Raw genomic sequence first — 23,146 nt, 5'->3', positions numbered from 1 at the left:
TCTACCGGCGTCCATCCTCCTCAGTGCAGCGCAGCCCGCGGCCGCCGACGTTGGGGGTGCCGGTGAGTGGAGCTGCTCCTGCCGCCCTCGCCTTCGCCAGGCTCCTCTCCGCCTCTCTCTCGGTCTCTCTCTGGGCGAGGAGGAAGCATGCAGCCGGCGCTCGCGCTCTAGGGGCTCGCCGGCGGTCGCAATGCAGCTCCGCGCAGGCGGCGGCGGCGGGGAGAGCGAGCTTTTTCCGAAGGCGGCGCAGCGCGAGGCTCGTGGCGGCGGCGGAGGCTTCTTCTTCTTCGTCTTTTTCTTCTTCACGGGCTTCTAGCCTGGACGGAGCGGGATTCCAACATGCCGTGCTGAAAAGGACGAGGAGGCACGAGAACAGGCGCCAGTAGGGGCTGGGCTCGCGCGCCGTCCGCCCGCCCGCCCGCCTCGCCAGCGGACTAGCGAGGGGCTCGCCTTCACCTCCATAAGGGGCGGCCGGCCCCCCACCCGCCGGCGGGACTCGCACCTCCGCACCGCGGCCAGGAGGGCTGCTGCTGAGGGGGACTCTGCCTGGGGATCCGCCTCGACGTCGACTCCCTGCCCTGACTTCGCTCGGGGATTTGGATTCTGCCTTGGGACCTTGGAACTTGCAACGAGGAGGAGGAGGAGGGAGGCGGGCTTTATTTTTTCATTTTTTAAGGGGGGGTCTCTATTTTTTTGGAGGGGGTCTCTATCCCCACCACCACCACCGAAGGGGGAAGCGATCGGGTTTTCCCCAGCGCCGGATCCGCGTCTCTTGGGGGGGATCCGGCGGTGACCGCGAGGAGACGATGAAGCTGCTGGTGGCGCTGGCTTGGCTATGCCCGGGCGCGCTGCTGGTGCTGCTCCACCTCGGCGAGGTGGCGCCGCAGCCTTGCCCGGCTCAGTGCTCCTGTTCCGGGAGCACCGTCGACTGTCACGGGCTGGCGCTGCGGAGCGTCCCGAGGAACGTCCCTCGCAACACCGAGAGGCTGTAAGTCGCCTTCCTTCCCTGCGGATTTCCGATCTATCTCCCCCCACACACCTGCCGCCCTCCCCTCCCCGCCCCCGTGCCCAGGTCCCAGCAACCTTACCACCCCCTTCCCTCTCATACAGCCAAGGCAACATGTCAAGCAACCCATTGCTGTTGCCAGAGGATGAAAGGCATTTCCCCCTCCCCATTTTTTCTAAAGCAAAGCTAAGTGAAAATGGAATTAGTGCTTTCAGTTCTCCTCACAACACCCTCCCTGGTTCCTTTTTAGGGCGCATTAGTGTCCCCCCCCCAGCTTTGAAACAGCAATTCTACAGTGCATAGTTGCATCATAGGTACGATGCGCAGCAGCCGCCTTTCAGAGTAGTTCACAGTTGAAGTTTCAGAGCTTCATTCCCTTCTGAAGAGCCGCCTCTTGCTGCCTTTATAATGCCTGCTTTTGTTTAGTTGTTAATGCAGTTCTTTATTGTGGGCTTACAAAGCTATACCCCGCTTGGGCTGCTCTACAAAGAAGTTGCCAAAAGTGGCTTACAAGTGTGGAAACGAATAAGAGCCCAACCATTAAAAGGCAAGCTTGTTGATTTAAACAGCAGGAGAAATGCAAAAAAGCAGCACCAGCGATCAATACATGGAGTTCCTTATGGGTCTCTCTCCCCCCCCCCAACCACCTTTATAAAAAAATCAATGTATGTTGCAGATGGCTTGTGTTGTGGTTAGTGCTTGTGGCCACCAATCTCTGTAGGACTTCCGCTATTTCATTTTGTGTGTGTGTGTCGTACCAACACCAGATGTCCTTTATCACTTTCTCTGCTGCCTTAGAACACATATGCACACACAGAGATCAATGTGTCTTATTTTAGAACATCGCAGTCTCAAATTAGCTGCTCCTTATTTTGGAATACTTCAGGTTCCATGAACAAATGCCCAAGTTATTCCTTTATTTCTAAATTATTGATTTGGTAAACCCTACTTACCTTCCTTCCTCCCTTTCCTGCAATTCTCATTATGGGGTTTGGGTAATGTAAGGAGACATGAAAGAACCAGGCCATTAGTTCCACTGCTTTGCTTCCCCCCCCCCCCACCCTTACAGCAGTAATAAGGAAAATAGACTGCTTGTGGGTCAGGAAGAGACTATCTGTGAGATGGCCCTTTCCATGCTTCCCTCCATATTTATCTTCTTAACCCTCCCCTTTTATAAACGGATTGAAATACACCTTTTCTTCTGATCCTGCGGAAATGACTTGTAGAAAACAGCTTGTAGAAAACACTTCAGGCCAACTTCTGTGGAGAAACTTAAAATGGGAAGAGTAATTTGCAAAGCCCTCTGCCTGAAATTTCACTAGCTCCAAGTGGAGTCACCAAGACAAACTTCAGCAGCCCGTTTCAATCCTCCTTTGTTTCACTTAGTCTTTTTTCTTTTCTTTTTTTACAAAAACAAACCATATTATTTATTTCATTTATGAATCTCTTACCCTGAGGCACCCAGAAGCAATTTACGAAACCTACTCTGACTTTTCAAGAAGGCACTTTAAAAATCAAGACAAGAGTATTTCCTGCTACTAGGAAATCCTGCTTTTAACAATACTCCTTTGCCCCAAAGGTGGAATTCTTAATTCTTCCCCCAACAAATTACATTACTTAAATCGTTTGTACAGAATGGTGAATAATTTGGGGCTGGAGGCAGAGAGATCCTACTAAAAGGAACATGGCACTTGCTTGCCACACAGATTTTTGTTACCTGTTTTCTCAAAATAGAATTGGTTGTACTAGCAGTTTATTGTTCCAAAGATACCACAAGTATTGAGGAGGTACCTAGTACCCACTTCATAGATTTAAGTAAATCTGACATATAATTCTTAGCTATTATGATCTTTCCTGACTGATCAGTTAGGTTTAAGAGTGTTCTTCAAAACACGTCCTGATTGTCTTTGTAGCTATTAATGTAAGCAGCTTTGGGAGAAAAAATAGAGAGTCATTAGCATTTTTGCTTTAAACTCAGAGAAAAATATCAGTGACTCATTAGTCTTAAGGGCAGGTGGGGGGAAATCTGTAGATCACTTGAGATTCCTGCTACTTTTCTTCAGTGGAATGTGCTAAATCTCTTCCCCAAATATAATGCACATGGACTTAAGGTTAGTTTCCATATCAAGCTTTTCCTCCATAACTTTACTCAAGTAGTGAATCCAAGCTGAAGTCACGGAAATATAGTTGTTCCTTACTTAACTAATAATGACCAAATTGGAATGAATTGAGATTCTGAGCTTTTCCCATATTTGTAAATATGTTGTACCTTTTACAAGTACAGGACTAAATGAGATTTAAAATAATAATAAAAAATGTTTTAAAAAATTAAGCCAAACATAGGGTTAAAAGAGTTGAACACTTGGATCATATTGTTTGTAAGTTCACAAATATTTGCTTGGGTAGACATGGCTATGTAAGTTTTAGGAATGCTGGGTTTTTTTAGGAATGTTGCAGAGGTGATGATGCCTTCGAGAAAAATCCTGGGCCCCAGGAAAGCTGTCAGATGTTTACTGTCCACTTCCTCCTTGCTCCACCATTCATTTGACTTTTTGATGCCAGTGTTCCTGACTGCTCTCCTGTTGTAATGGTCTGCAGGGGTTGTCTCTGAGTACTCGACAGAAGAAGTGGGCCAATGATTTCTCCCCTGTTCTCTGTAGGTTCAGGAAGTAACACACTAAGAATATCATTAAGTAAACATGTCTTGATTTCATCTCTGTATCTCTCATCCATCCATTAAAAACAGTGAATGGACTTGTCCAGAGGCAGTGGTAGCAGTCGTTAATCATAACTGTTCCTATCACGAAAAAGTCAAATTGGTGAATGGTATGCCACAAATCTCACTATTTCATGATAGGAACAGTCTAGAAACAAGATATCCAAATGCTTTTTCAACAAGTGCAAATGAAATCTGCTAAGGAGAAGTACTTTTACACAAACTTTTCAGGAATTTGCACCAACCTACAGTTAGATACTAATCCTCAAATTCTTTGTTGCAAATTCTTATTGTTTATTTGATTTTAATAAATAGTCACCAGTTCTGGAATGTTTTAATTTTACTACTTCTTCTTAGGGATCTTAATGGCAATAATATCACAAGGATCACAAAGACTGATTTTGCTGGCCTAAGACACCTTCGAGTTCTGTAAGTTGCCTTTTGTTGTATTTTATCTGTTGCTGTTGTATGCTGCAGTTGTACAGTTCTGTGTAAAATGACTTATTTTATCAACAAGGCTAATTCTTTACTTAACCTCTAAAATAACGACAACCAAAGTTACACTGTATGAGAAAAAGCAGTTGGGAGATGACATAAAAATTTGGAAGCATGCCACAGTAGCAATTTTGTATTGTAGCCACTTGCGATTTTATTCTTTTCCTTGACTCTATAAATACAGGAAATTATTGACTTTCTGAAAACGAAATGCTTTTTAGCAGGCTGTAAAGAGAAATATCTGTTTTTTAAAGGCTAACTGAATTAATTTGTTTGAATGCATTTTGAGTTTAGGATTGTCAGAAGCAGTAAAGGGAAATTCAGGAAAGAGAAGCTATCAATGCAATTTGCTTTTACACCAAATTCTGCAAAAATTGATACAAACTTTTAAATAGTTTTACCATATATAAAGCCTGGTTACTTAATAACTCTTAAGTCCTTCTCAGGGCCTGTAGATTTAAAAAAAATCACTATACTGTACAGTAATGACGGCTCTTTCAGTGAACACAAAATCTTCTTTGAGACACGCTAGTAACAAAATTGTTTTAAATTAGGGAATAATTGCAAACAATTGGATTGGCTTTGATATTTCATTCTGAAGATGAAAAGTTGCAAACTTTTCCTTTTGTGGGAAAAAAAATCACATTAACTATTTTCAGTTGAAAACAACTTGATTTATAATTGAAAAGTGTCGCTCTCGTTTTTTTTCTTTCTTTCTTTTTAAAAAGAATCTCTTGTACATGTTTTTAACATTCTGTAATTGAGCAGCAGTTTTGACTTTTTCCTTAAGGAAGGCATATATTTTTATCACCTTTGACCCTTCAAGTTCTTGAGCAGGTTTAAGGTCTCTGAGAACGGAGAGGGTATTTTCTCTCTTCCTTGGGGAAAAAAAGTCATAGTGGAGTTTAAGGTGACAAGTCTTAAACACATTAAATTGGATGGGAAGTCTAAGAATAGAGTGAGAATTGGTGAAGTTAATAAAGAGGAGCCGATTGCAAGTTTCCCCATTGCTAAAGTGCTGTAATAACAGGTGTTAATCATCGTTTGATTACTAGCTGTTTTAAATCTCATATTCTGCATTTCAGTCAGCTCATGGAAAACAAGATTAGTACGATTGAAAGAGGGGCATTCCAGGACCTGAAAGAACTGGAGAGACTGTAAGTAACTTTTTATTGATTTGAAAGCAAGTTGGTATAATTCCCCCACCCCCTTTGCCCTCCCCGTTTCTACTTTGAGTTAAACCACTGGGATTTGTTTGCCCTCTTGGAATTCTTATTGGACAGAATAAAATTGGAGTAGAATAGAGGGAACAATTCTATGTGGAATAGAGGGGAAAACTGAAATGTAATTTTCATTTTTTGAAAGATTTATTTGCAATCTACTGTGGAGAGTTCTAGGGACATAAACAGATTTTCTGGAGGGAATGAATTACAACCTCTAACTTGGTGCAGTCTTATGATGATAAAACTTCACTAAGAATACAATTTAAGCATTTTTGTTTCCTGTAGGTTTTTATACTGTGTTGCGGGAAAGCAAAACATTTGTGTAAGGGAGAAAATGTGTTGTAAAATGCTCTAAAATTTAACGCACAGTACAGAAAATGGCGAAGTGTTTGGATCGCTCTAAGAATTTAAATAGAAAAACGGAGTGTATTCTACTCAGTACTACTCAGAGTAGACACAGTGAAAGGAGTGGAATTATTTCCATTTACTTCTATGGGTCTGCTTCAAGTAGGACCGGTGTTGCATGCCACCCATATCAGCCTGTGTTTATAGTACTGTAATAAAGTATTTGGAGACTTGAAAGGCCATCTTGTTGAACGATAAAGGCTAGTTAGTTGCTCACTCATTCCACCTATGCACGGTTTCTTTGAAAGCTGCATTTCTGTTGTGTGTGTATACTGTATTGCATTTTGACAGCCCTCAGTCTGCAGTAATTCAATTTGGGACATGAGTTCATGTACGTTGCAGTCATCTGCACTGTTTAGCTCTTGCAAAGGATTGTTCATTGCTTATAGGGAACAAGGCCCTCTCCGAACTATACTGTTTTTTATCAACATTGTTTTTAGTTCTCTGGGGCTGTCTTGTGTTTTTCTTTTTTAAACAACAACAACTGAATGTAACAACTGCATCTGTCTTTCTCCACCCTTCTTGCCATTCCCTCTGTGTAGCAAAGATGTTTTTGGGAGCATCATTCGAAAGTCAGACAGTTTAAAATCTTGAAAAGCAGCAGACTAACTTTCTGTTTTAACTTGTTTGGGAAGAGAGTGTCTGTGTTGAAGCCTTGTGTCTTGCACGCTTTAACAATATGCCAGTGCAGATTTTCTGGAATGGTGACAGTTCTATACAGTTTTAAAATATGGCATAAATTTGTTTTGGAAAAGGAACATTTTCACTTGTTTTTGCTAGGCCGTGTTTTGCATTGATACCATAGCTTGGAAAAGCTTTGTATTGATAGTATGGAATCAGAAAAATAGGGAAGGGGCAAGCACTGGTGAAGTGGTTTGTGTTTGAGCATAGCAGTTGAAGTTTGCCCAGGTCTGCTGCTAGTTGAAATTTTTCAAAAAAATACTAGCAATATCCCTTTTAAAAATCACTGTGTTTCTGTAAATAGAGAGTAAGACGCAATTTATATACACATACTGTTGCCAGTTTTTATTTCTGGAAATTAGTTTACAGAAAATTATTTCCTAAGTGTTTGTCCAAGATCCACAATTATATGCTTGGTGAACCGTTAAGTCCCAGATCACATACTGGTGGAAAGTGCTCATAAGATATTGGGGTGAACATAACTTGTCAGCACATTATGGCTAATTTAATCCTCAGAATGTTATTGAGTTATGTCGATTGTGGCCTAATTTCCTAACACTTTTATGAAACTGAATTAACCAACTAAGTTTTTACTCAGAGAAGACCTCTTGAAATTAGCAGACTGAATTTAGTCATGCTCATGAATTTCAATGTGCTTTGAATATCTCTTAACACTGGATATAATCCCATGTATATTTAAAATGTGAATACTGTACCTCTAAAGAAAACCTCCCAGCAAAGTTGTATCTGTTAATAAATAAACAAGTGACAGCAGACTTAACACCTTTTAAGCACAGCTCTACCCATGTCACATTCAAAGGTTTTATTCAGTGTTTAATTCAGCACTTCCACCTTTGAAGTTCTTTTGTAGTTTCCCGTTAAATCAGTGTTTCCCAAACTTGGGTCTCCCTCTGTTTCGGACTACAGTTCCCATCATCCCTGACTACTGGTCCTGCTAGGTAGGGATAATGGGAGTTGTAGTCCAAAAATAGCTGGAGACCCAAGTTTGGGAAACACTGATTTAATTGGAAACTCCAAAGGTGGAAGTGCTGACTTCCCTCTCTCCACCTGCCTCAGTTTTTCTCTAGCTGGGCTCCAATACTACAAGCAAGCCCATCAAGGATAAAGCAGTAGGGTTTCAAACCTCTTGCGCACTTAATTTCACCCTTTCCTTTTCCTCTTTTCCATGTGACTGTATATAGCTGGATGCTTAGGGCTTACCTTGCATTTTGGTTAATTAGTTGAAACAAGTAATTGTATATTTGTTGAAAACCACTGTTTTTTGTGGAAACAAATAACAGTCATGTGGTTAAAATGTATTGGAACTTGTTCAAAAATCAGAATTAGTTTTCTAAGTCAGGGTTACCCAACCTTGGGTCTCCAGCTGTTTTTGGACTACAACCCCCATCATCCCTAGCTAGCAGGACCAGTGGCCAGGGGAGGTGGGAATTGTAGTCCAAAAACAGCTGGAGACCCAAGGTTGGGAAACACTGTTCTAAGTTGTTTAAGGTTTTCGTTTCCACCCACATTATGGCAATAGTGTCACAGTTTTCTGCTCTGTGCAAGGCTCAAATCACATGTTTTGGAGTAGAAAGAATTTGGAGCCAGAATCCTTTGAAATCATCTCAGCTGTTGGCTATGAACAAGTGTTCAATATCTGTGAGGAAAATACGAAAATTCTTTTTGTTGACAATTACCACACCCACCTGAGAGATAGATGTTGTTGTCTTGAGCCGATTCATCCCTTTGAGATTTTGGAATTCAAACGTATTTCCCAGGAAATTCACTGATAACTCTCTTCAAATATTTCCTTTATGTACATGGCGCAGCAGGGACTTGGTTAACATGCATGATATTTAAATATCAAACAAACTACATTGCTGTGGCAGTCTTTTTGATGTATTAAGTGGTTACCATATAGTGAATGCAAAACCCATCAAAGCCGCCGGCTGGGTCGTGTTCTGCAATTTTGATTGCAGTTCATCAGCTTGCTATTTAACCACCCTACAGTTTCTAGATTAATCCTTTGCTTTCTGTTGTGACACATGATCTGGCAGACTGATACTGTGGATTTCTTAGGTCTGCAATTTCGCCAGTGTAACATATGCCTGTGCTTGTCCCAAGGGCAGGGAACGTCCTGCCTATGGGCTTACCTCAACTTGCCAGGATGTCCAGTTTGGCTCATGAGGTCATTTCCATCCACCAAACCATTCTAATCTGATCACTGGTGGCATCAAAGGGGGCAGCAGCAGAGTGAGAGAGAAGAGTCTTCGCCACCCTTCCCTCTGCCACCACTTGCATGAGAAGCTGCTTTTTAGAAGTGTTTTAAGGCAGCCTCCGGGACACAGGTGGCGCTGTGGGTTAAACCACAGAGCCTAGGGCTTGCTGATCAGAAGGTCAGCGGTTCGAATCCCTGCGACGGGGGGAGCTCCCGTTGCTCGGTCCCAGCTCCTGCCCACCTAGCAGTTTGAAAGCACGTCAAAGTGCAAGTAGATAAATAGGGACCGCTACAGCGGGAAGGTAAACGGCGTTTCCGTGTGCTGCTCTGGTTCACCAGAAGCAGCTTTGTCATGCTGGCCACATGACCTGGAAGCTGTACGCCGGCTCCCTTGGCCAATAATGCGAGATGAGCGCGCAACCCCAGAGTCGGTCAAGACTGGACCTAATGGTCAGGGGTCCTTTACCTTACCTAAGGCAGCCTCTACTCTCGTGTTACAGCCGGAATGGGCTGTGGGTGCTGTCTTAAAGCCTTTTCAAGTCTCCCCTCCCCTCCCCTTTTAAGCTTCCAAGATTTGGAAACTGAAACAAAGGGGCAGGAGTCTTGGAAAGTTGTGATTGACAGGTGAGTCGCCCCACCCAGATGTCAAATTTGGCCCATGAGGCTGATCCAGATGAGGATCTGCTGTTAAAGATCTGGCCTGTGGAGCCAAAATGGCTCTCCACCCCTGGTTCACCCTCACCCCATGTTTGCATTAAAGCAAAGAATATCACTATAAACAAATCCATCTTTGAAAAACCCATACTATCTCCAGCAACTCTGCTCTTTCTCACCAGTCATTGAGGTGACTGCTGATAACACAGGAGGAACAGAAGACACCGAGCGACATTATAGGAATGTCATGTTGGATCGCATTCTACACCCTCAGAAAGAGTCCACAGTGCCATCCAGGGGGTAGGAGGGCAGCAACTGACAGCTGCAGGGCTCCCCTAAGGCTGGAGTTCAAATTTCCCAGAACTCCAAATGCCATAGCCAGAAAATAACCCTTTGACAGGGAAGGGCCTGAAGAAGTGGGGCTGGGGAGAGAGCCGCTTCTGTCTCAACAACTAGCTATCTCCAAAGTTAAAAGGGTAAAAAGCCTGCATTTGGTACTAATTTGTAACCACACCCTGCCCCTCGAGATAAGGGTTGGTACTTAAGAGTCCAAATGGAAATCTTTTTTTTTAATGGAAATCATTCTGAATACTGTACAGTACTGCAAAAAACTGCAGTGTCTGGGTGAGCAAAACAGGCTCCCCCCCCCAGTTTGCTACAAGAACAAGTCTATTAGATTCCATTTAGTCATATCAAATCAAATTCGCAGTAAAAACAATTCCATGTATAAAAATCCAACATAAAGAAATAAAGATCTCCACTTGAAAGGCTTGTTGAAATAGGGAACATCTTCAGTGGGTGGTGAAAAGACAATAGAGACTGTCTTATGTATAACGGGAAAGCATTTCAACAGGTAGGAGCCTGATTCCTATATTGTATGGACAGACTCCTGATAAGAGGATATCTCCAGGATACCCTCTCCTTCAGTGCAGTGGCGAACAGTGCCACTTGGCTGCCCGGGGCGGCACATACGCAGCCCGCCCTGGCGCGTGCGTCGCGATCTCACAATGCACGTGCCAGGACTGACTGCGCATGTCCGCACATGCGCAGTCCATCTGTGACGGCCGGCACACATGGGTGAGGGTGGTGGCCGGCACGCTGGGCTGGAGGAGGTAAGGGGTTGGCCAGGGGCCGGCGGCATGGCGAGGCTGGCGGCCGGCACGCTGGGCTGGCGGCAGTGAGGGCAGTGGCGCGCTCGGCCAGAGGAGGCGAGGGTTAGGGCTGCCCCCACCAGACTGTAGCTAGGGGCGGCCCACCCTCCCTTGCTACTCCCGTGCTTCAGTGACTGATTGGCGTGTGGTGCTGTGGTCTAAAGCACTGAGCCTCTTGGGCTTGCCAATCATAAGGTTGGCGGTTCGAATCCCTGCAACAGGGTGAGCTCCCATTTATCTATCCCAACTTTTGCCAACTTAGCAGTTCGAAAGCACACCAGTGCAAGTAGATAAATAGGTACCGCTGTGGCAGGAAGGTAAACAACATTTCTGTGTGCTCTGGTTTCCGTCACGGTGTCCCATTGTGCCAGAAGTGGTTTAGTCATGCTGGCCACATGACCCAGAAAGCTGTCTGTGGACAAACGCTGGCTCCCTTGGCATGAAAGTGAGATGAGCGCCACAATCCCAGAGTCACCTTTGACTGGATTTAACCATCCAGGGGTCCTTTCCTTTACCTTTACCTTTACCTATAACAGGTGGGGCAACCTTTTTAGTGTTATGGAGGGCAGCACTATGAGTTGGTTGATAGCTCAGTGGCAAAGCATAGCAGTAGGACTGGAGATGTGGGTTCAGTTCTCATCCATAAGATGGAGATGTGACTTTCACAAGGCAAAATTGATTTGTATTTTGTAAGTGACAACTTCAAATTGAGAAGGGAGAGATCTTCAGCTTCCAGTGATACATACGCACCAGTATGATTGGGGCATATGTGGGGCACGAGTGCAGTGTTATAGCACTGGTTTGGCATACAAAAGATCTAGGTTAAATTCCTAACCACAGGTTCCCACAAGAAAGAAGAACCCCCCTTCTCCAAATTCCCAACAGCTAACAAGCAAGAGTAACTGACACATGGACTAATATATATTTCAGGTGGTTTTAGGGCTTGTTCACACCCAGGTTGCCTTTCATATCTCCCGCTGGGACTACTGCAATGCGCTCTACGTGGGGCTACCTTTGAAGGTGACCCGGAAACTACAACTAATCCAGAATGCGGCAGCTAGACTGGTGACTGGGAGCGATCGCTGAGACCACATAACACCGGTCTTGAAAGATCTACATTGGCTCCCAGTACGTTTCCGAGCACAGTTCAAAGTGTTGGTGCTGACCTTTAAAGCCCTAAATGGCCTCGGTCCAGTATACCTGAAGGAGCATCTCCACCCCCATCGTTCTGCCCAGACACTGAGGTCCAGTACCGAGGGCCTTCTGGCGGTTCCCTCGTTGCGAGAAGCCAAGTTGCAGGGAACCAGGCAGAGGGCCTTCTCGGTGGTGGCACCTGTCCTGTGGAACTCCCTCCCATCAGATGTCAAAGAGAAAAACAGCTACCAGATTTTTAGAAGACATCTGAAGGCAGCCCTGTTTAGGGAGGTTTTTAATGTTTAATAGATTATTTTATTTCACTTTTCTGTTGGAAGCCGCCCAGAGTGGCTGGGGAAACCCAGCCAGATGGGCGGGGTATTATTATTATTATTATTATTAGGGACAAAAGGAACAGAGACCCCCCTTCCATCCTGAGGAGTAGTTCCTCCACCAGCAGCAGCGCCAGTGGGGAGGGGGAAGAGTCCAGTGGGGAAGGAGGAAGTAGGGGCCAGGGCTCTGGCAGGATAGCAGAGGCTCTGTCGCACGTGAGAGAGGAAGAGAGAGCGGGGGAAAGGGGGGAGAAGGAAAACAGGGAAAGGAGACCCTCTTTCCCTCCGGTTCCGGAATTACGCAGGAGGAAACGCAGAAGGAGATTTGGGGTGCCCAGACTCTTATGTTGGAAGAAAACGCAGGAAGCGCCATTCCAGGGTTCTGACCCAGACTGAGAACATGTATCCTGTACAGCTCTAGCACTGTAAATAGCCTGCACACAATAAAAGCATGAAAAGGCAACGGTTTGAAGAGTCGTTACTCTAGAGTAGTCGCAGCGCCTCCTCTGTGACAATTATTATTATTATTATATTGTCCAGCCCAATTCATCTTGTCCAGTCATGCCACCCCTATGCTAATTTGTATGAATGCCAATATCTGCTAGATATTTCCTAGCATGCCTTACCTACCTACGTATTGACCAAGGCTCCCCCACCCCACTCAATGGCAGCTGGTGGACTCATCCCTACTGTAATTGGGACAACGAGCTATTTGGCCTCTCCCAATCCCCTTGCAGGTGCACTAGTAGCAGGGACGAGCAGAAGCAGCAGCCCCTTGCTTCTGAGTATTTGAAGTCTGCCTGGTTGCTGTGGAGAGCAGAGAGACGGGGGGATAGTGATAAACGGTGGGTAGCAGCTGCATACATAACCTGCGACTGAGTGTTCATTAACTCTGTAATTTGAGAGAAGGCACAATGGCTATAGATGCTCTTTCAAGTCTGCATGCCTCATTCAGCCTCCCTGATCTTTACGTGGGACTGTGTATAGTTAGGGGAGCCTGATGTGTGTATTTGGGGTGTCATCTGTTGGGGGGCGGTGGCATTGTCCTTGAGATAGGGCTTCTCCATCCACCGCTGGGAATTGCACCAAAACCGATTTCAGTTACTGATTTAGCTGCCCCTCCTCTGATCCTGCATAGAAGAAAATGCAATTGGCATCACTAGCTGTATGTAGAGAGTAGGCTTTTTGTGTTAATAAAGCTGTCTGTGCTCCTTGTTGCCTTTCCCAGTATATGAGAGAACTCAGCAGGGTTTGGGGTGGGGGGTGGGGTGTCCAGTACGACTTCAAGCTGCATGCTTACCCTGTTCCTAATTTATGCTGTTTGTGTTGTGTTTTGTGGTGCGATTGGTGATGGTTAGGTTGGTACGTATAATGCCACCATATTGCATTACAGAGGTGGACAACGATGTTGTGTGGTTATGGACGACTACTCTGCACATCTTGAAATGCTTTTTGATGTCTGATGTTTTTAGAGGTTTCCCCTCTTTCTCCCAGGTAACCCCCAACTCTTCTTAACTGTGAGGGTGCCTTGTTCTTGTAGGCCCAGTTGCAGCAGTTGGAGTGTTGAGCATTAGGATTCATCCCCCGTGCTGCAGTCATGGGATTGTTTATATTACATGATGGTGTATGTTTTCATTCCACGTAGTGGGAAGTGACGGAGGCAGGATGTTTGTATTACTGTGTTTCTGTGATGTAGGACGTTTGTTCCTTTGTCTCTTTCTCTTTGCTGTTTGATGCTGATGAGGAAGGAGCTGAGTTAGAATGCTCTGAGTGTGTTATATGTAAATAAAGTAGTTTAGCCAAAACGCTGCACTACTGAGTCTCTTACGCTGGCTGCCAATACTCTGCTGATCCTGAAGTGTGCTGATGCCTGCAAGGCACCAGTCGCTGTGATGTTTGTGCTGGAGAAAGACTTGGAGTCTCCTGAATGACTGACCAGGAGGGAGAGAACATGCCAGCTGGGCATGTATCTCTGCCGGATTCCTACTTGTGTGTAGGACCTCCTGACATTGAGATGGGAGTGACGTTCCTTTGCCTGGATATAAGGGTCTTGTACTCCAATTTCCTTTGGAGGTAATAGGAGTCCTTTTCTCCGGTTTTCCTCCATATTGCACTTTAGTGCCGCTTTATATTGGCAGTGTCTTGCCATTGTGTGGATTATGCTGGTGGAAGGAACTGATGGAATACAATTTTTTTAATGCCACCACCAGATTAACAACCGTATACAAGACATATCACTTTTGCTTCACTGACATGAGGGGATTTAGTAGCAGTTTCATCACACTCAGCAGGTGTTGAGTTGAGTTGATCACACTCTTGATCATTTTTAATACAGTTCACAAATCGGCTCGTGCAAACAGATTCTCTTTTGGCTCATGCAAACAGAACACAAGCAAGCAATTGACCTTGCTATGCCGTCGTGTGTTGTCTGTCATTGGGACAGGGGCACGGCAGGAATTTTCCCCACTTGGCTGATTGGCTGGTGCCATTTGGGATTCACCTGCTGCGTAGAAAATCGCCACAACTTGTAAGGTTGCGGATATGCACTGGTTCAGGTGATAGGGATGGGAGAATGGTCTCGCCATCGTTATGTGAAGGGTATTCCGTAAAAGGAATCCAGGGACTCAAATGGTTTGGCCAACCCCTGTGAGGGGGGTTGTGCCCGTGCCTGAGTCCAGGGGAGCATCTAGGGAGTGAACACAGTCTGTTCTTGGGCTTTTCACCTGTCTCAGGTGTTCACCCTTGGCTGACCTACGATAGAGCAAGGGTGCAGGGAGTTAGTCGAACCAGAGCCTATGCAACCACTTACTTTTCTGTAATCAATAAAGTTGTGGCCTAAATTCTGCCCAAAACCAAAACTAAAATATGAGTGTGTATTTATTTAGGAGGGAGGTCTCAGGGTCTGAATACGCAAATGGCTTCACTGCACAGTTGGGTTTCCAACCCTTAGGCTAGACTCTGGAGAAGGTGCTGTTGTACAACATGTGCTTGTTCCATTTTCAAGTATAACTGCAAGGACGTGGGTTAGCACTAGGAGGCAGCTGTTGCTGGTGTAATTCAGCAAGGTCAAATATTGAGCAGCTGTAACTCTGCCATGCTTCCAGTTTGAAGCTTCCTGCTCTGGTGTCTTGGAAGAAAATATTTAAGACAAATTTTGCCTGCAATATGTTTTGACTTCCCAGCCCTACTATTTGAATTCTTGTGTGTGCGATTCCATTACAAGACCTGAAAACCCAGTTTCCCTACAGCGCTCTGTTCTACCCAGTCCATAATCACAGGGGTCCCCCCCCCCAACAAAATCCACATTAAACAAAATGTTAGTCTTTCAGAGCACAGTTTAACAGAATATTAAAGTGCTGCATGATTAGGCATCCAAAGAAACAGCAGTTTCACCACCTTTGGTATAACTTTGACAATATAAACATTTAATTATGGCAAAGCTATTCAGTTCTGAACATGTTTTTGAATATTCACAGAATTCTAGTTAACACACTCTTGTTAGTATATCTGTTAACATTCTCTTGTTAGTATATAAAAAGGTAAAGGGACCCCTGACCATTGGGTCCAGTCGTGACCGACTCTGGGGTTCTGGTGCTCATCTCACGTTATTGGCCGAGGGAGCCGGCGTAGAGCTTCCAGGTCATGTGGCCAGCATGACAAAGCCGCTTCTGGCGAACCAGAGCAGCGCACGGAAACGCCGTTTACCTTCCCCACTGTAGCGGTTCCTATTTATCTACTTGCACTTTGATGTGCTTCCGAACTGCTAGGTTGGCAGGAGCTGGGACCGAGCAATGGGAGCTCACCCCGTTGCAGGGATTCGAACTGCCGACCTTCTGATCAGCAAGCCCTAGACTCTGTGGTTTAACCCACAGCGCCACCTGGGTCCCTTGTACAGGACAGAGCATCAAAAAGCATGTCTGATCTAATCCGATCCAGAATCTGGAAGCACCTCCCTTCTTGATGAACACCTCCAGCATAACCCCCTAGGCACCTTGAACCTCCTCCTTTGGTCCCTCCTCTTGTCGCTCCTCCTCTGCTGGGGTGTGGGTGCTGGAGGAGCGCTCTCTCTGCTAGAGCTGCTTAGCTGAGGGACCGGCTCTGCCCCTTGTGGAGCCTCTACCTCTTGAGTGCTTTGGTCCGCCCCCTGCAGCCCTCTCTCTGGCAACCTCACCTCGCCAACATCCCTTAGGGTCAGCACCTCGTCCTGAGCCTCGGTCCTGCCTTCAGGAGGATGCTGACAGGTGCTGGGTGCCGGGGCTCTGACAGCGTCCGAGAGCACTCGCTGCGCTTCACCGGACTCTCCGCTGACCCCTGGTGGCTCCCTGACAGTATGGGGCAGAGATTGACCTGGGAGACCAGAGTTCATATCCTCATGAAGCTCACTGGGTGACCTTGGGCCAGTCACTCCCTCTCAGCCTAACCTACCTCACAGGATTGCTGTGGGGAATTAAGTGAGAATGGGGAGAACCACTTATGCCACATTGAGCTCCTTGGGGAGAAGGATGGAAAATAAATGCAATAAATACTTTTGTTTTTGCTTCTTCTTGGGTGCAAACTAGGAATTCTGGTTTGTAACAAAATCTTTTCAGTTCCAAAACAAGTCAACTTTAAACCCTGAGTTATGTTTAAGCTAACCAATACTAACCACTTCATAAATGTGAATGTACTATATTTTCCATTTCAGAACTGAATTTTCTGTTAAGACCAACTGTGTGTGTGTATAAATAGTTCCCATAAGGAATGTAAAAGTTATTGATTCAGTGATGGTCTCCAACAAAACCGTGTAAATGGAAAAGCTAAGGCAACTTTAAATTCTGTAAAGAACAATTCAATAAAAACTTGATTCTTTACAAAAAGGTGCCCGCTAATGCTTATTTTGACATTTTGCAACACTGCCACTAATATAAGTGGTTAAAAGAAAAGAGCATCCAGCAAACAGTGTCTCAAAGAATGAGCACAAAACAGATGTGGGAAAAATAAACAGCCTTCCTGTCTTGGAATTTCTAAAAAGGTCTGCAAAGAGCAAACAGGACTTCTCACTGCAATTTGACTTCTAGACCTGTTAAAGACAGTCCCATGAGAACTAGACTCAGATTAATTAAGTATAGTGCTAGAAACTACTACAGTTAGAAAAAAAAGTACACAAGCTCTTCAGTTACACAGCTTACACACTCTTACCCAAGAGTGGGCGAAAAGTTATTTCCTTTCCTTCTCAGAATTTCATTTGCTAGAAACATGCCTGCTAAAAAAGAAAAGAAATGAAATGCTGGCGTTTTATACTAAGATCCTATGGCAGGTAGGTTGCAGGTGTCAGCCTGAAACCATATGAATTTTTCTGGACAGCCAAGTTTTAATGCTGTGATGTTCTGCATGATTTGCCAACTATTCCTGAGTATTTAGAGATAGCAAGTATTTTATGATGAATTTTTAAAATGTTAACAGTATATAACGAAAGACAAAGCTTATGTGGCATAGAAACATGATCACAAGAAAAACCCTGATACATTGGCACATCAACACTCAGAGAACTTTGATAACTTTAGCCACTGTTTAAACTGCCACAAAACCTAACACGCAAGTGCATGCAATTGTCAGCAATACACTATTTTTTGTTGGTGACAAAATTATTCCTTCTAATTGAAGAACAGCAACACTACATCTGGCTAAGAGTAAGTTACACTTGAATTTATTTCAGTCCCTGCACCACTTTTCTGTAGATTCTGTAATTTGCAGCAAAATGGAATCTTTGGTGTAGTATTTAAAGGTAAAGGGGCCCCTGACCATCAGGTCCAGTCGTGTCCGACTCTGGGGTTGCGGCGCTCATCTCGCTCTATAGGCCGAGGGAGCTGGCGTTTGTCCGCAGACTGGCGAACCAGAGCAGTACACGGAAACGCTGTTTACCTTCCCGCTGGAGCGGTCCCTATTTATCTACTTGCACTTTGATGTGCTTTCGAACTGCTAGGTGGGCAGGAGCTGGGACCGAGCAACGGGAGCTCACCCTGTTGTGGGGATTTGAACTGCCGACCTTCTGATCAGCAAGCCCTAGACTCTGTGGTTTAACCTACAGTGCCACCTGGGTCCCCCCTGGGTATAGTATTTAGATACTGATAATTCCAAACATAGGCTAATTACTTAATATTTAGGAAAAAATAAGCAAGCACAGGTGTGGGAGTATAAACCCTATAATTTTCAGGAGACAAATCACACAGTCTTTTATTAACTGATAAACACTAAAGAGCCACCATCCTTGCTAAGGGATAGTGTACATTGCATACCTAAAACAATGTACAGTACTGTATGTTAGAAAGGAGTTTGCCTCAACACTGATTAACAAGGACCAACTGCTTTCTGCTTTCCCCCTCCAGGCCTGCTCAAAAGCATATTCTCTGCTTTAGCTCACCTACCTTCAGAGAGAAAGCTGGCAGCATTAACCCTTACTTTATATATTCCTAGACAGCAAGAGGATCTGCGCCTATAAACAACATAAATCCATGCCTCTTTTAAAAGATGGAATTTCAGAATGTGCATAACTTTGCAAATATTTACAGTTCCTCTGTTTCACTGCAGAGTTAAAGAATGCAGATATTGAAAGAGAGTTCCGCTTGTAACGCAGAACACTGCTCTTATTCTGAAAGTGCTTGGGGCAAATCTGTATTTGTCAGTATAAAAGCAGTGTAGTGAAAGCAGTAAGTAGCAGTGGGTGATTGCCATTGATGTTCGTTCATTTTTGTATTAAACCTGCCCCCTCCAAATTGCTTGAGGGAAGTTATAAAATGAACACACATATCCAGGAAAAAAATGTCAGAGAACAACCTGCCCTAAGATATTGACCCCAGCTGTCAAAAATGAGGCCAAGCATTTTCAGAGTTCTCCTGAATGCTTAGGCTTTGGTAGCACAGCAGGGACCTGCAGATCAATACTACATCCATGTGGGAAGCGTGCAGCACAATAGAGTCCCATCGTATTTTAGGACTTGGTGCCAAGCAGCAATTCATAGCGAACAAAAAAATGGTAAACATTTGCTGCAAGTACGAGTAAAACATTTGCTGCAAGTAGTACTCATTTGCTAAAACGACTACAAATAATTTGCTACAAATATTATTAAAAGCAATCATATTCCTTACTTCTTACAGTGATAAAAGAGAACATGTTCATTATAGTAAGTGCAAGATTCTTTTTGGGTTCTCCCACACTCAGCTTAAAAGCAACTTTTATTAGATCCAGACTTCTCCTAGCTCTACGTTTCTACCTGATGCAAACACAAAGCCCTGAAAGTTCACACGCAGCCCTGAAATTCCACACATGAAATTGCTACAGAGACATTCTAACAACCATGTTGCCTCCAGTTTCCACCCACTAACTCCATCCACCTTCCAAAGAAGATGCTGTCTCCACAAGTGGCAGCAGTCCCTATTCCACATACGACACATAAATGAATAGGGTAGGCAATGACATCTGAAGCTGTGGGCCACCACCAGGCATACCTGCCAAGTTGCTGTCGGAGAAATAAGGGACCGGGCCAGAAGTAGCAGACCGGAAGTAGCGCTGCCGCCATTTTGGAACTGGTCGGAGCATGCTCAGAAGTGACTTTTGATGCTGCTTTGCCCAGTTCCAAAATGGCCGTCGCGCCAGAAGTCGCACTGCAGCCATTTTGGAACTGGGCAGAGCAGCATCAAAAGTCGCTTCTGAGCATGCGCCGGCCAGTTCCAAAATGGCCGCCGCGCCAGAATAAACCGGGGGGGAAACAAAAAAATCCTTTTTTTTCAGCTAGGAACAGCTGGAAAAACAGGGATTTCCCGGCGAATACGGGAGACTTGGCAGCTATGCCACCAGGTGGGAGAGAGTATAAGAGGGTGGCTAAGAGCAGCAGCTGCTACCGTACAGAGGCAAAAGATGGGTGGCAGCTGCTACTACTAGCCAACGCCAATCACAAAGCCAAGCAGCAGTGGCAAGGAACACCATTTGCAGCAGACATGGCAGAGGAGGAAGACCAATGCAGTGCCAAGCAGACGGTAACCACCAGGGTAAAGGCACCAAGATAAAGCCCTCTAGCTTTTGCTGAAGGCAGGTGGCAGTGATGGCAGCTGCCCCACATCCGCAATGGCATTTCAGGATCAGAAGGTGGCCATTCTGGGATAATGGCACTTGCCTAAGCCAACTACTGATTCTGGATAAACCCTTCTGGGAATGTAGATAAAAGTAAAATATTCAGGAGGCAGTGGCATCTAAGCCATATTGCACCAACACTCTAGATAACATTTCTAATACCTGTCTAGGAGCCAGACTACACTTTACACATGTGGGTTTAAAGGTATTTTATTCCACTTTATAATGTATGTAAAGCAGAGTGAACAATTACAACAGCGGGTGAAAGTTAAAATAGAGAAACAAACTACAAAATAGACACAAAGAATGTGTACAGTTGCACATGGGCTAAAACAACAAGGTGAAAGTAAAGAATATTATTATCAATTATAGTTCCATATTTTCCAGGCTTGTAATGAGGGTTGTTTTGAAAATGATTGTTCCACTGTATGTGTAATAAAACAATGCCAGTTTAATATAAAGAGTGCCTGGGGGTTCTAGTCCTTGTGTAGTTTTCTCCATTACAGCTACATTATAGCTGTGTCTATTTTTTAAACAACAACAACAATGAAACACAACCACAAACCAGCAAATAGCCTCTAAAATGGCAAGTTTCAGTGGAGGTACAGCTGGAGGAAGGAGAAAGGATATGATGTCAGTGATGGTTCTGTCGACCCACCTTTTGGTACAGAAACAAAAAAGAGGAAAGAGTACTTCACGGGGGGGGGGATCAGGTTGGGGGGAAGAAGGTCCTGTGCAGAGAATTGTTCAATGGGATCCCACCCGCTCTCTCGGCTTCAGCATTGTTCCTCCACTGAAACCAACAGCCAGAGAGGCTTTCAAAAATCTCTACTTTTCCCTTGAGTATCTCACGTGTAAGATTTTGTTTCTGTAAGCAACTTAGGCAAAGGATCAAATGACTGCTGTTGGAGCAATACTGTATAAACAATGCTACAAATATTGAAATTTGCTTTGGGTTCCCCCCCCCTGGGGGGTGTCTTTATTGACACCGAATGCTGGCACAGGAAAGGGGACCAAATGAAAATGTTTCCTCCATCTCTTCCCTATCCCCTTTATCCACCACTCGTTATCAAGGGATAGGGAAGAGTCAGAGGAAACGTTTTGATTTGGATCCCTTTACTGTGCCAATGTTTGCCAGTCTACCACTCACATCAACCTGAGGCCTACTCTCCTGCCTACTGCTCCCTTGGTTTACTGCCATGCTGCCTAGCTCACTTAGCCAAATGCAAAATTATGGACAGGTGTACATGTCTTGCCTTCCAAGTCCCGGACTGCAGAATCCGGGAACGGCAGCCGTGTGACACCGGAAGTTGCATCGACGTAACTTCCGGTGTCGTTTTGCCCTTCTATGGGCACCAAAAATGGCCGCCGCTGGCTTCGAAAGCCACTTCTACACATGTCAGGAAGTGTGTCGAAGCAACTTCCGGTGTCGCTCCGCCCATCTATGGGCACCAAAAATGGCCGCCGCCGACACCAGAAGTCGCGTCTATGCACTTCCGGACATGCGTAGATGCGACTTTTGAAGCTGGCGGTGGCCATTTTTGGTGCCCATAGAAGGGCAAATCAGAAAGGGAAAAAATGGCCGCCGGCAGAAGAAAATAACGGAGAAAAACGGGAGACGAAGTGATATGGAGGACCACCGGGAAAAGGTAAGTAAAAACAGGGGTTTCCTGGGGAAAACGGGGTATTTGGCAGCTATGGTACATGTACGCACGTTAGACTGGCACTTTCCCTCACTTTGTACTTTACGATGCTAGGGTGGTCACTTTAAAAAGGTAAAGGTAAAGGACCCCTGACAGTTAAGTCCAGTCGCAGATGACTCGGGGGTTATGGCGCTCATCTTGCTTTATTGGCCGAGGGAGCAGGCGTTTGTCCGCAGACAGTTTTTCCGGGTCATGTGGCCAGCATGACTAAACCGCTTCTGGCGCAACAGAACACCGAAACCAGAGCAGCGCACAGAAATGCTATTTACCTTCCCGCCAGAGCAGTCCCTATTTATCTACTTGCACTTTTTTTGGCATGCTTTCGAACTGCTAGGTTGGCAGGAGCTGGGACCGAGCAACGGGAGCTCACCCCAGCGCAGGGATTCCAACCGCCAACCTTCTGATCGCCAAGCCCAAGAGGCTCTGAATAATGATTTTTATTGTTTCTTCACAGATAAACATAATCAGCATTTCAACATAAACACAACATAAGCTTGTATACATATCCCAAATTATACATTTTTAGGGATATCTCCTTTGGTTACAACATATTCTGCATTTGTTCTGCCGAACTCGACTTCCTCTCTCTCTTATCTTTGGTTTTATTTGTCAAATTTTCCTACTTGCGCTCTTATAAATCCATTTCTTATTTGTTTTATTGTACCTTGTCGTCTTCTACCGTGTTTCTCATATTATAAGACATGTCTTATATTTATTTTTTCCTCAAAAAAACACACTATGGCTTATTTTCAAGGGGTGTCTTATTTTTTTCCTCCTCCTCCTGCTGCGGCCGGCATTGCTGCTGCGCCTATCACTATGTCTTATTTTCGGGGTATGGCTTATATTCCTTGAATGCTTAAAAATCCTGCTATGGCTTATTTTATGGGTATGTCTTAAAATATGAGAAACAGGGTATATAGTCTCTATTATTACAGATGCAGGTGTTAAAAAATCACAATAGGCATTATTGATGTTTTACAGTGCGTTTTGAGATATCCCGCAAATTTACCCCATTCTTTCTGGATTTTCTGATCTTTTTGGTCTCTTACTCTTCCAGTCAATTTAGCTAGTTCTATGTACTTTACCATTTTACCATTTTACCCAAGAGGCTCTGTGGATTAGACCACAGCGCCATCCACGTCCAGGATGGTCACTTAGGTATCGCTAAAAAGCATCACCCCAAAACACAACACTAGTTGTCATAAAACATATAGGTGCTACACTGCTAATTTCTAGGTATAGGTGCAGATTTAGAAATAATTACTATAATTTAAATAGAAATGCAGCTATCTCATTGTAAAGGAGAAGACTGTGACCAGGTG

General features: G+C 44.7%; 1 protein-coding gene across 4 annotated transcripts in view; it reads left to right on the top strand.

Annotated features, from left to right (window-relative positions):
• Positions 1-266: 266 nt before the first annotated feature.
• SLIT2 (slit guidance ligand 2) overlaps positions 267-23,146 on the top strand; it is a 211,925-nt gene continuing 189,045 nt past the window's right edge. For all 4 annotated transcript variants that reach the window (XM_060278968.1, XM_060278967.1, XM_060278970.1 and 1 more), the window contains exons 1-3: positions 267-988; positions 4,080-4,151; positions 5,303-5,374. In XM_060278968.1, coding sequence (XP_060134951.1) covers positions 807-988; positions 4,080-4,151; positions 5,303-5,374 — 326 coding nt within the window. In that variant the 5' untranslated portion in view covers positions 267-806. The remainder of the gene's footprint in view (positions 989-4,079; positions 4,152-5,302; positions 5,375-23,146) is intronic.

Source organism: Zootoca vivipara, chromosome 9, assembly GCF_963506605.1.
Source record: "Zootoca vivipara chromosome 9, rZooViv1.1, whole genome shotgun sequence".
In the NCBI taxonomy this organism is placed as follows: domain Eukaryota; kingdom Metazoa; phylum Chordata; class Lepidosauria; order Squamata; family Lacertidae; genus Zootoca; species Zootoca vivipara.
Note: the sequence above shows the minus strand (reverse complement) of the source record. Positions and strands in the feature narration are given on the sequence as shown.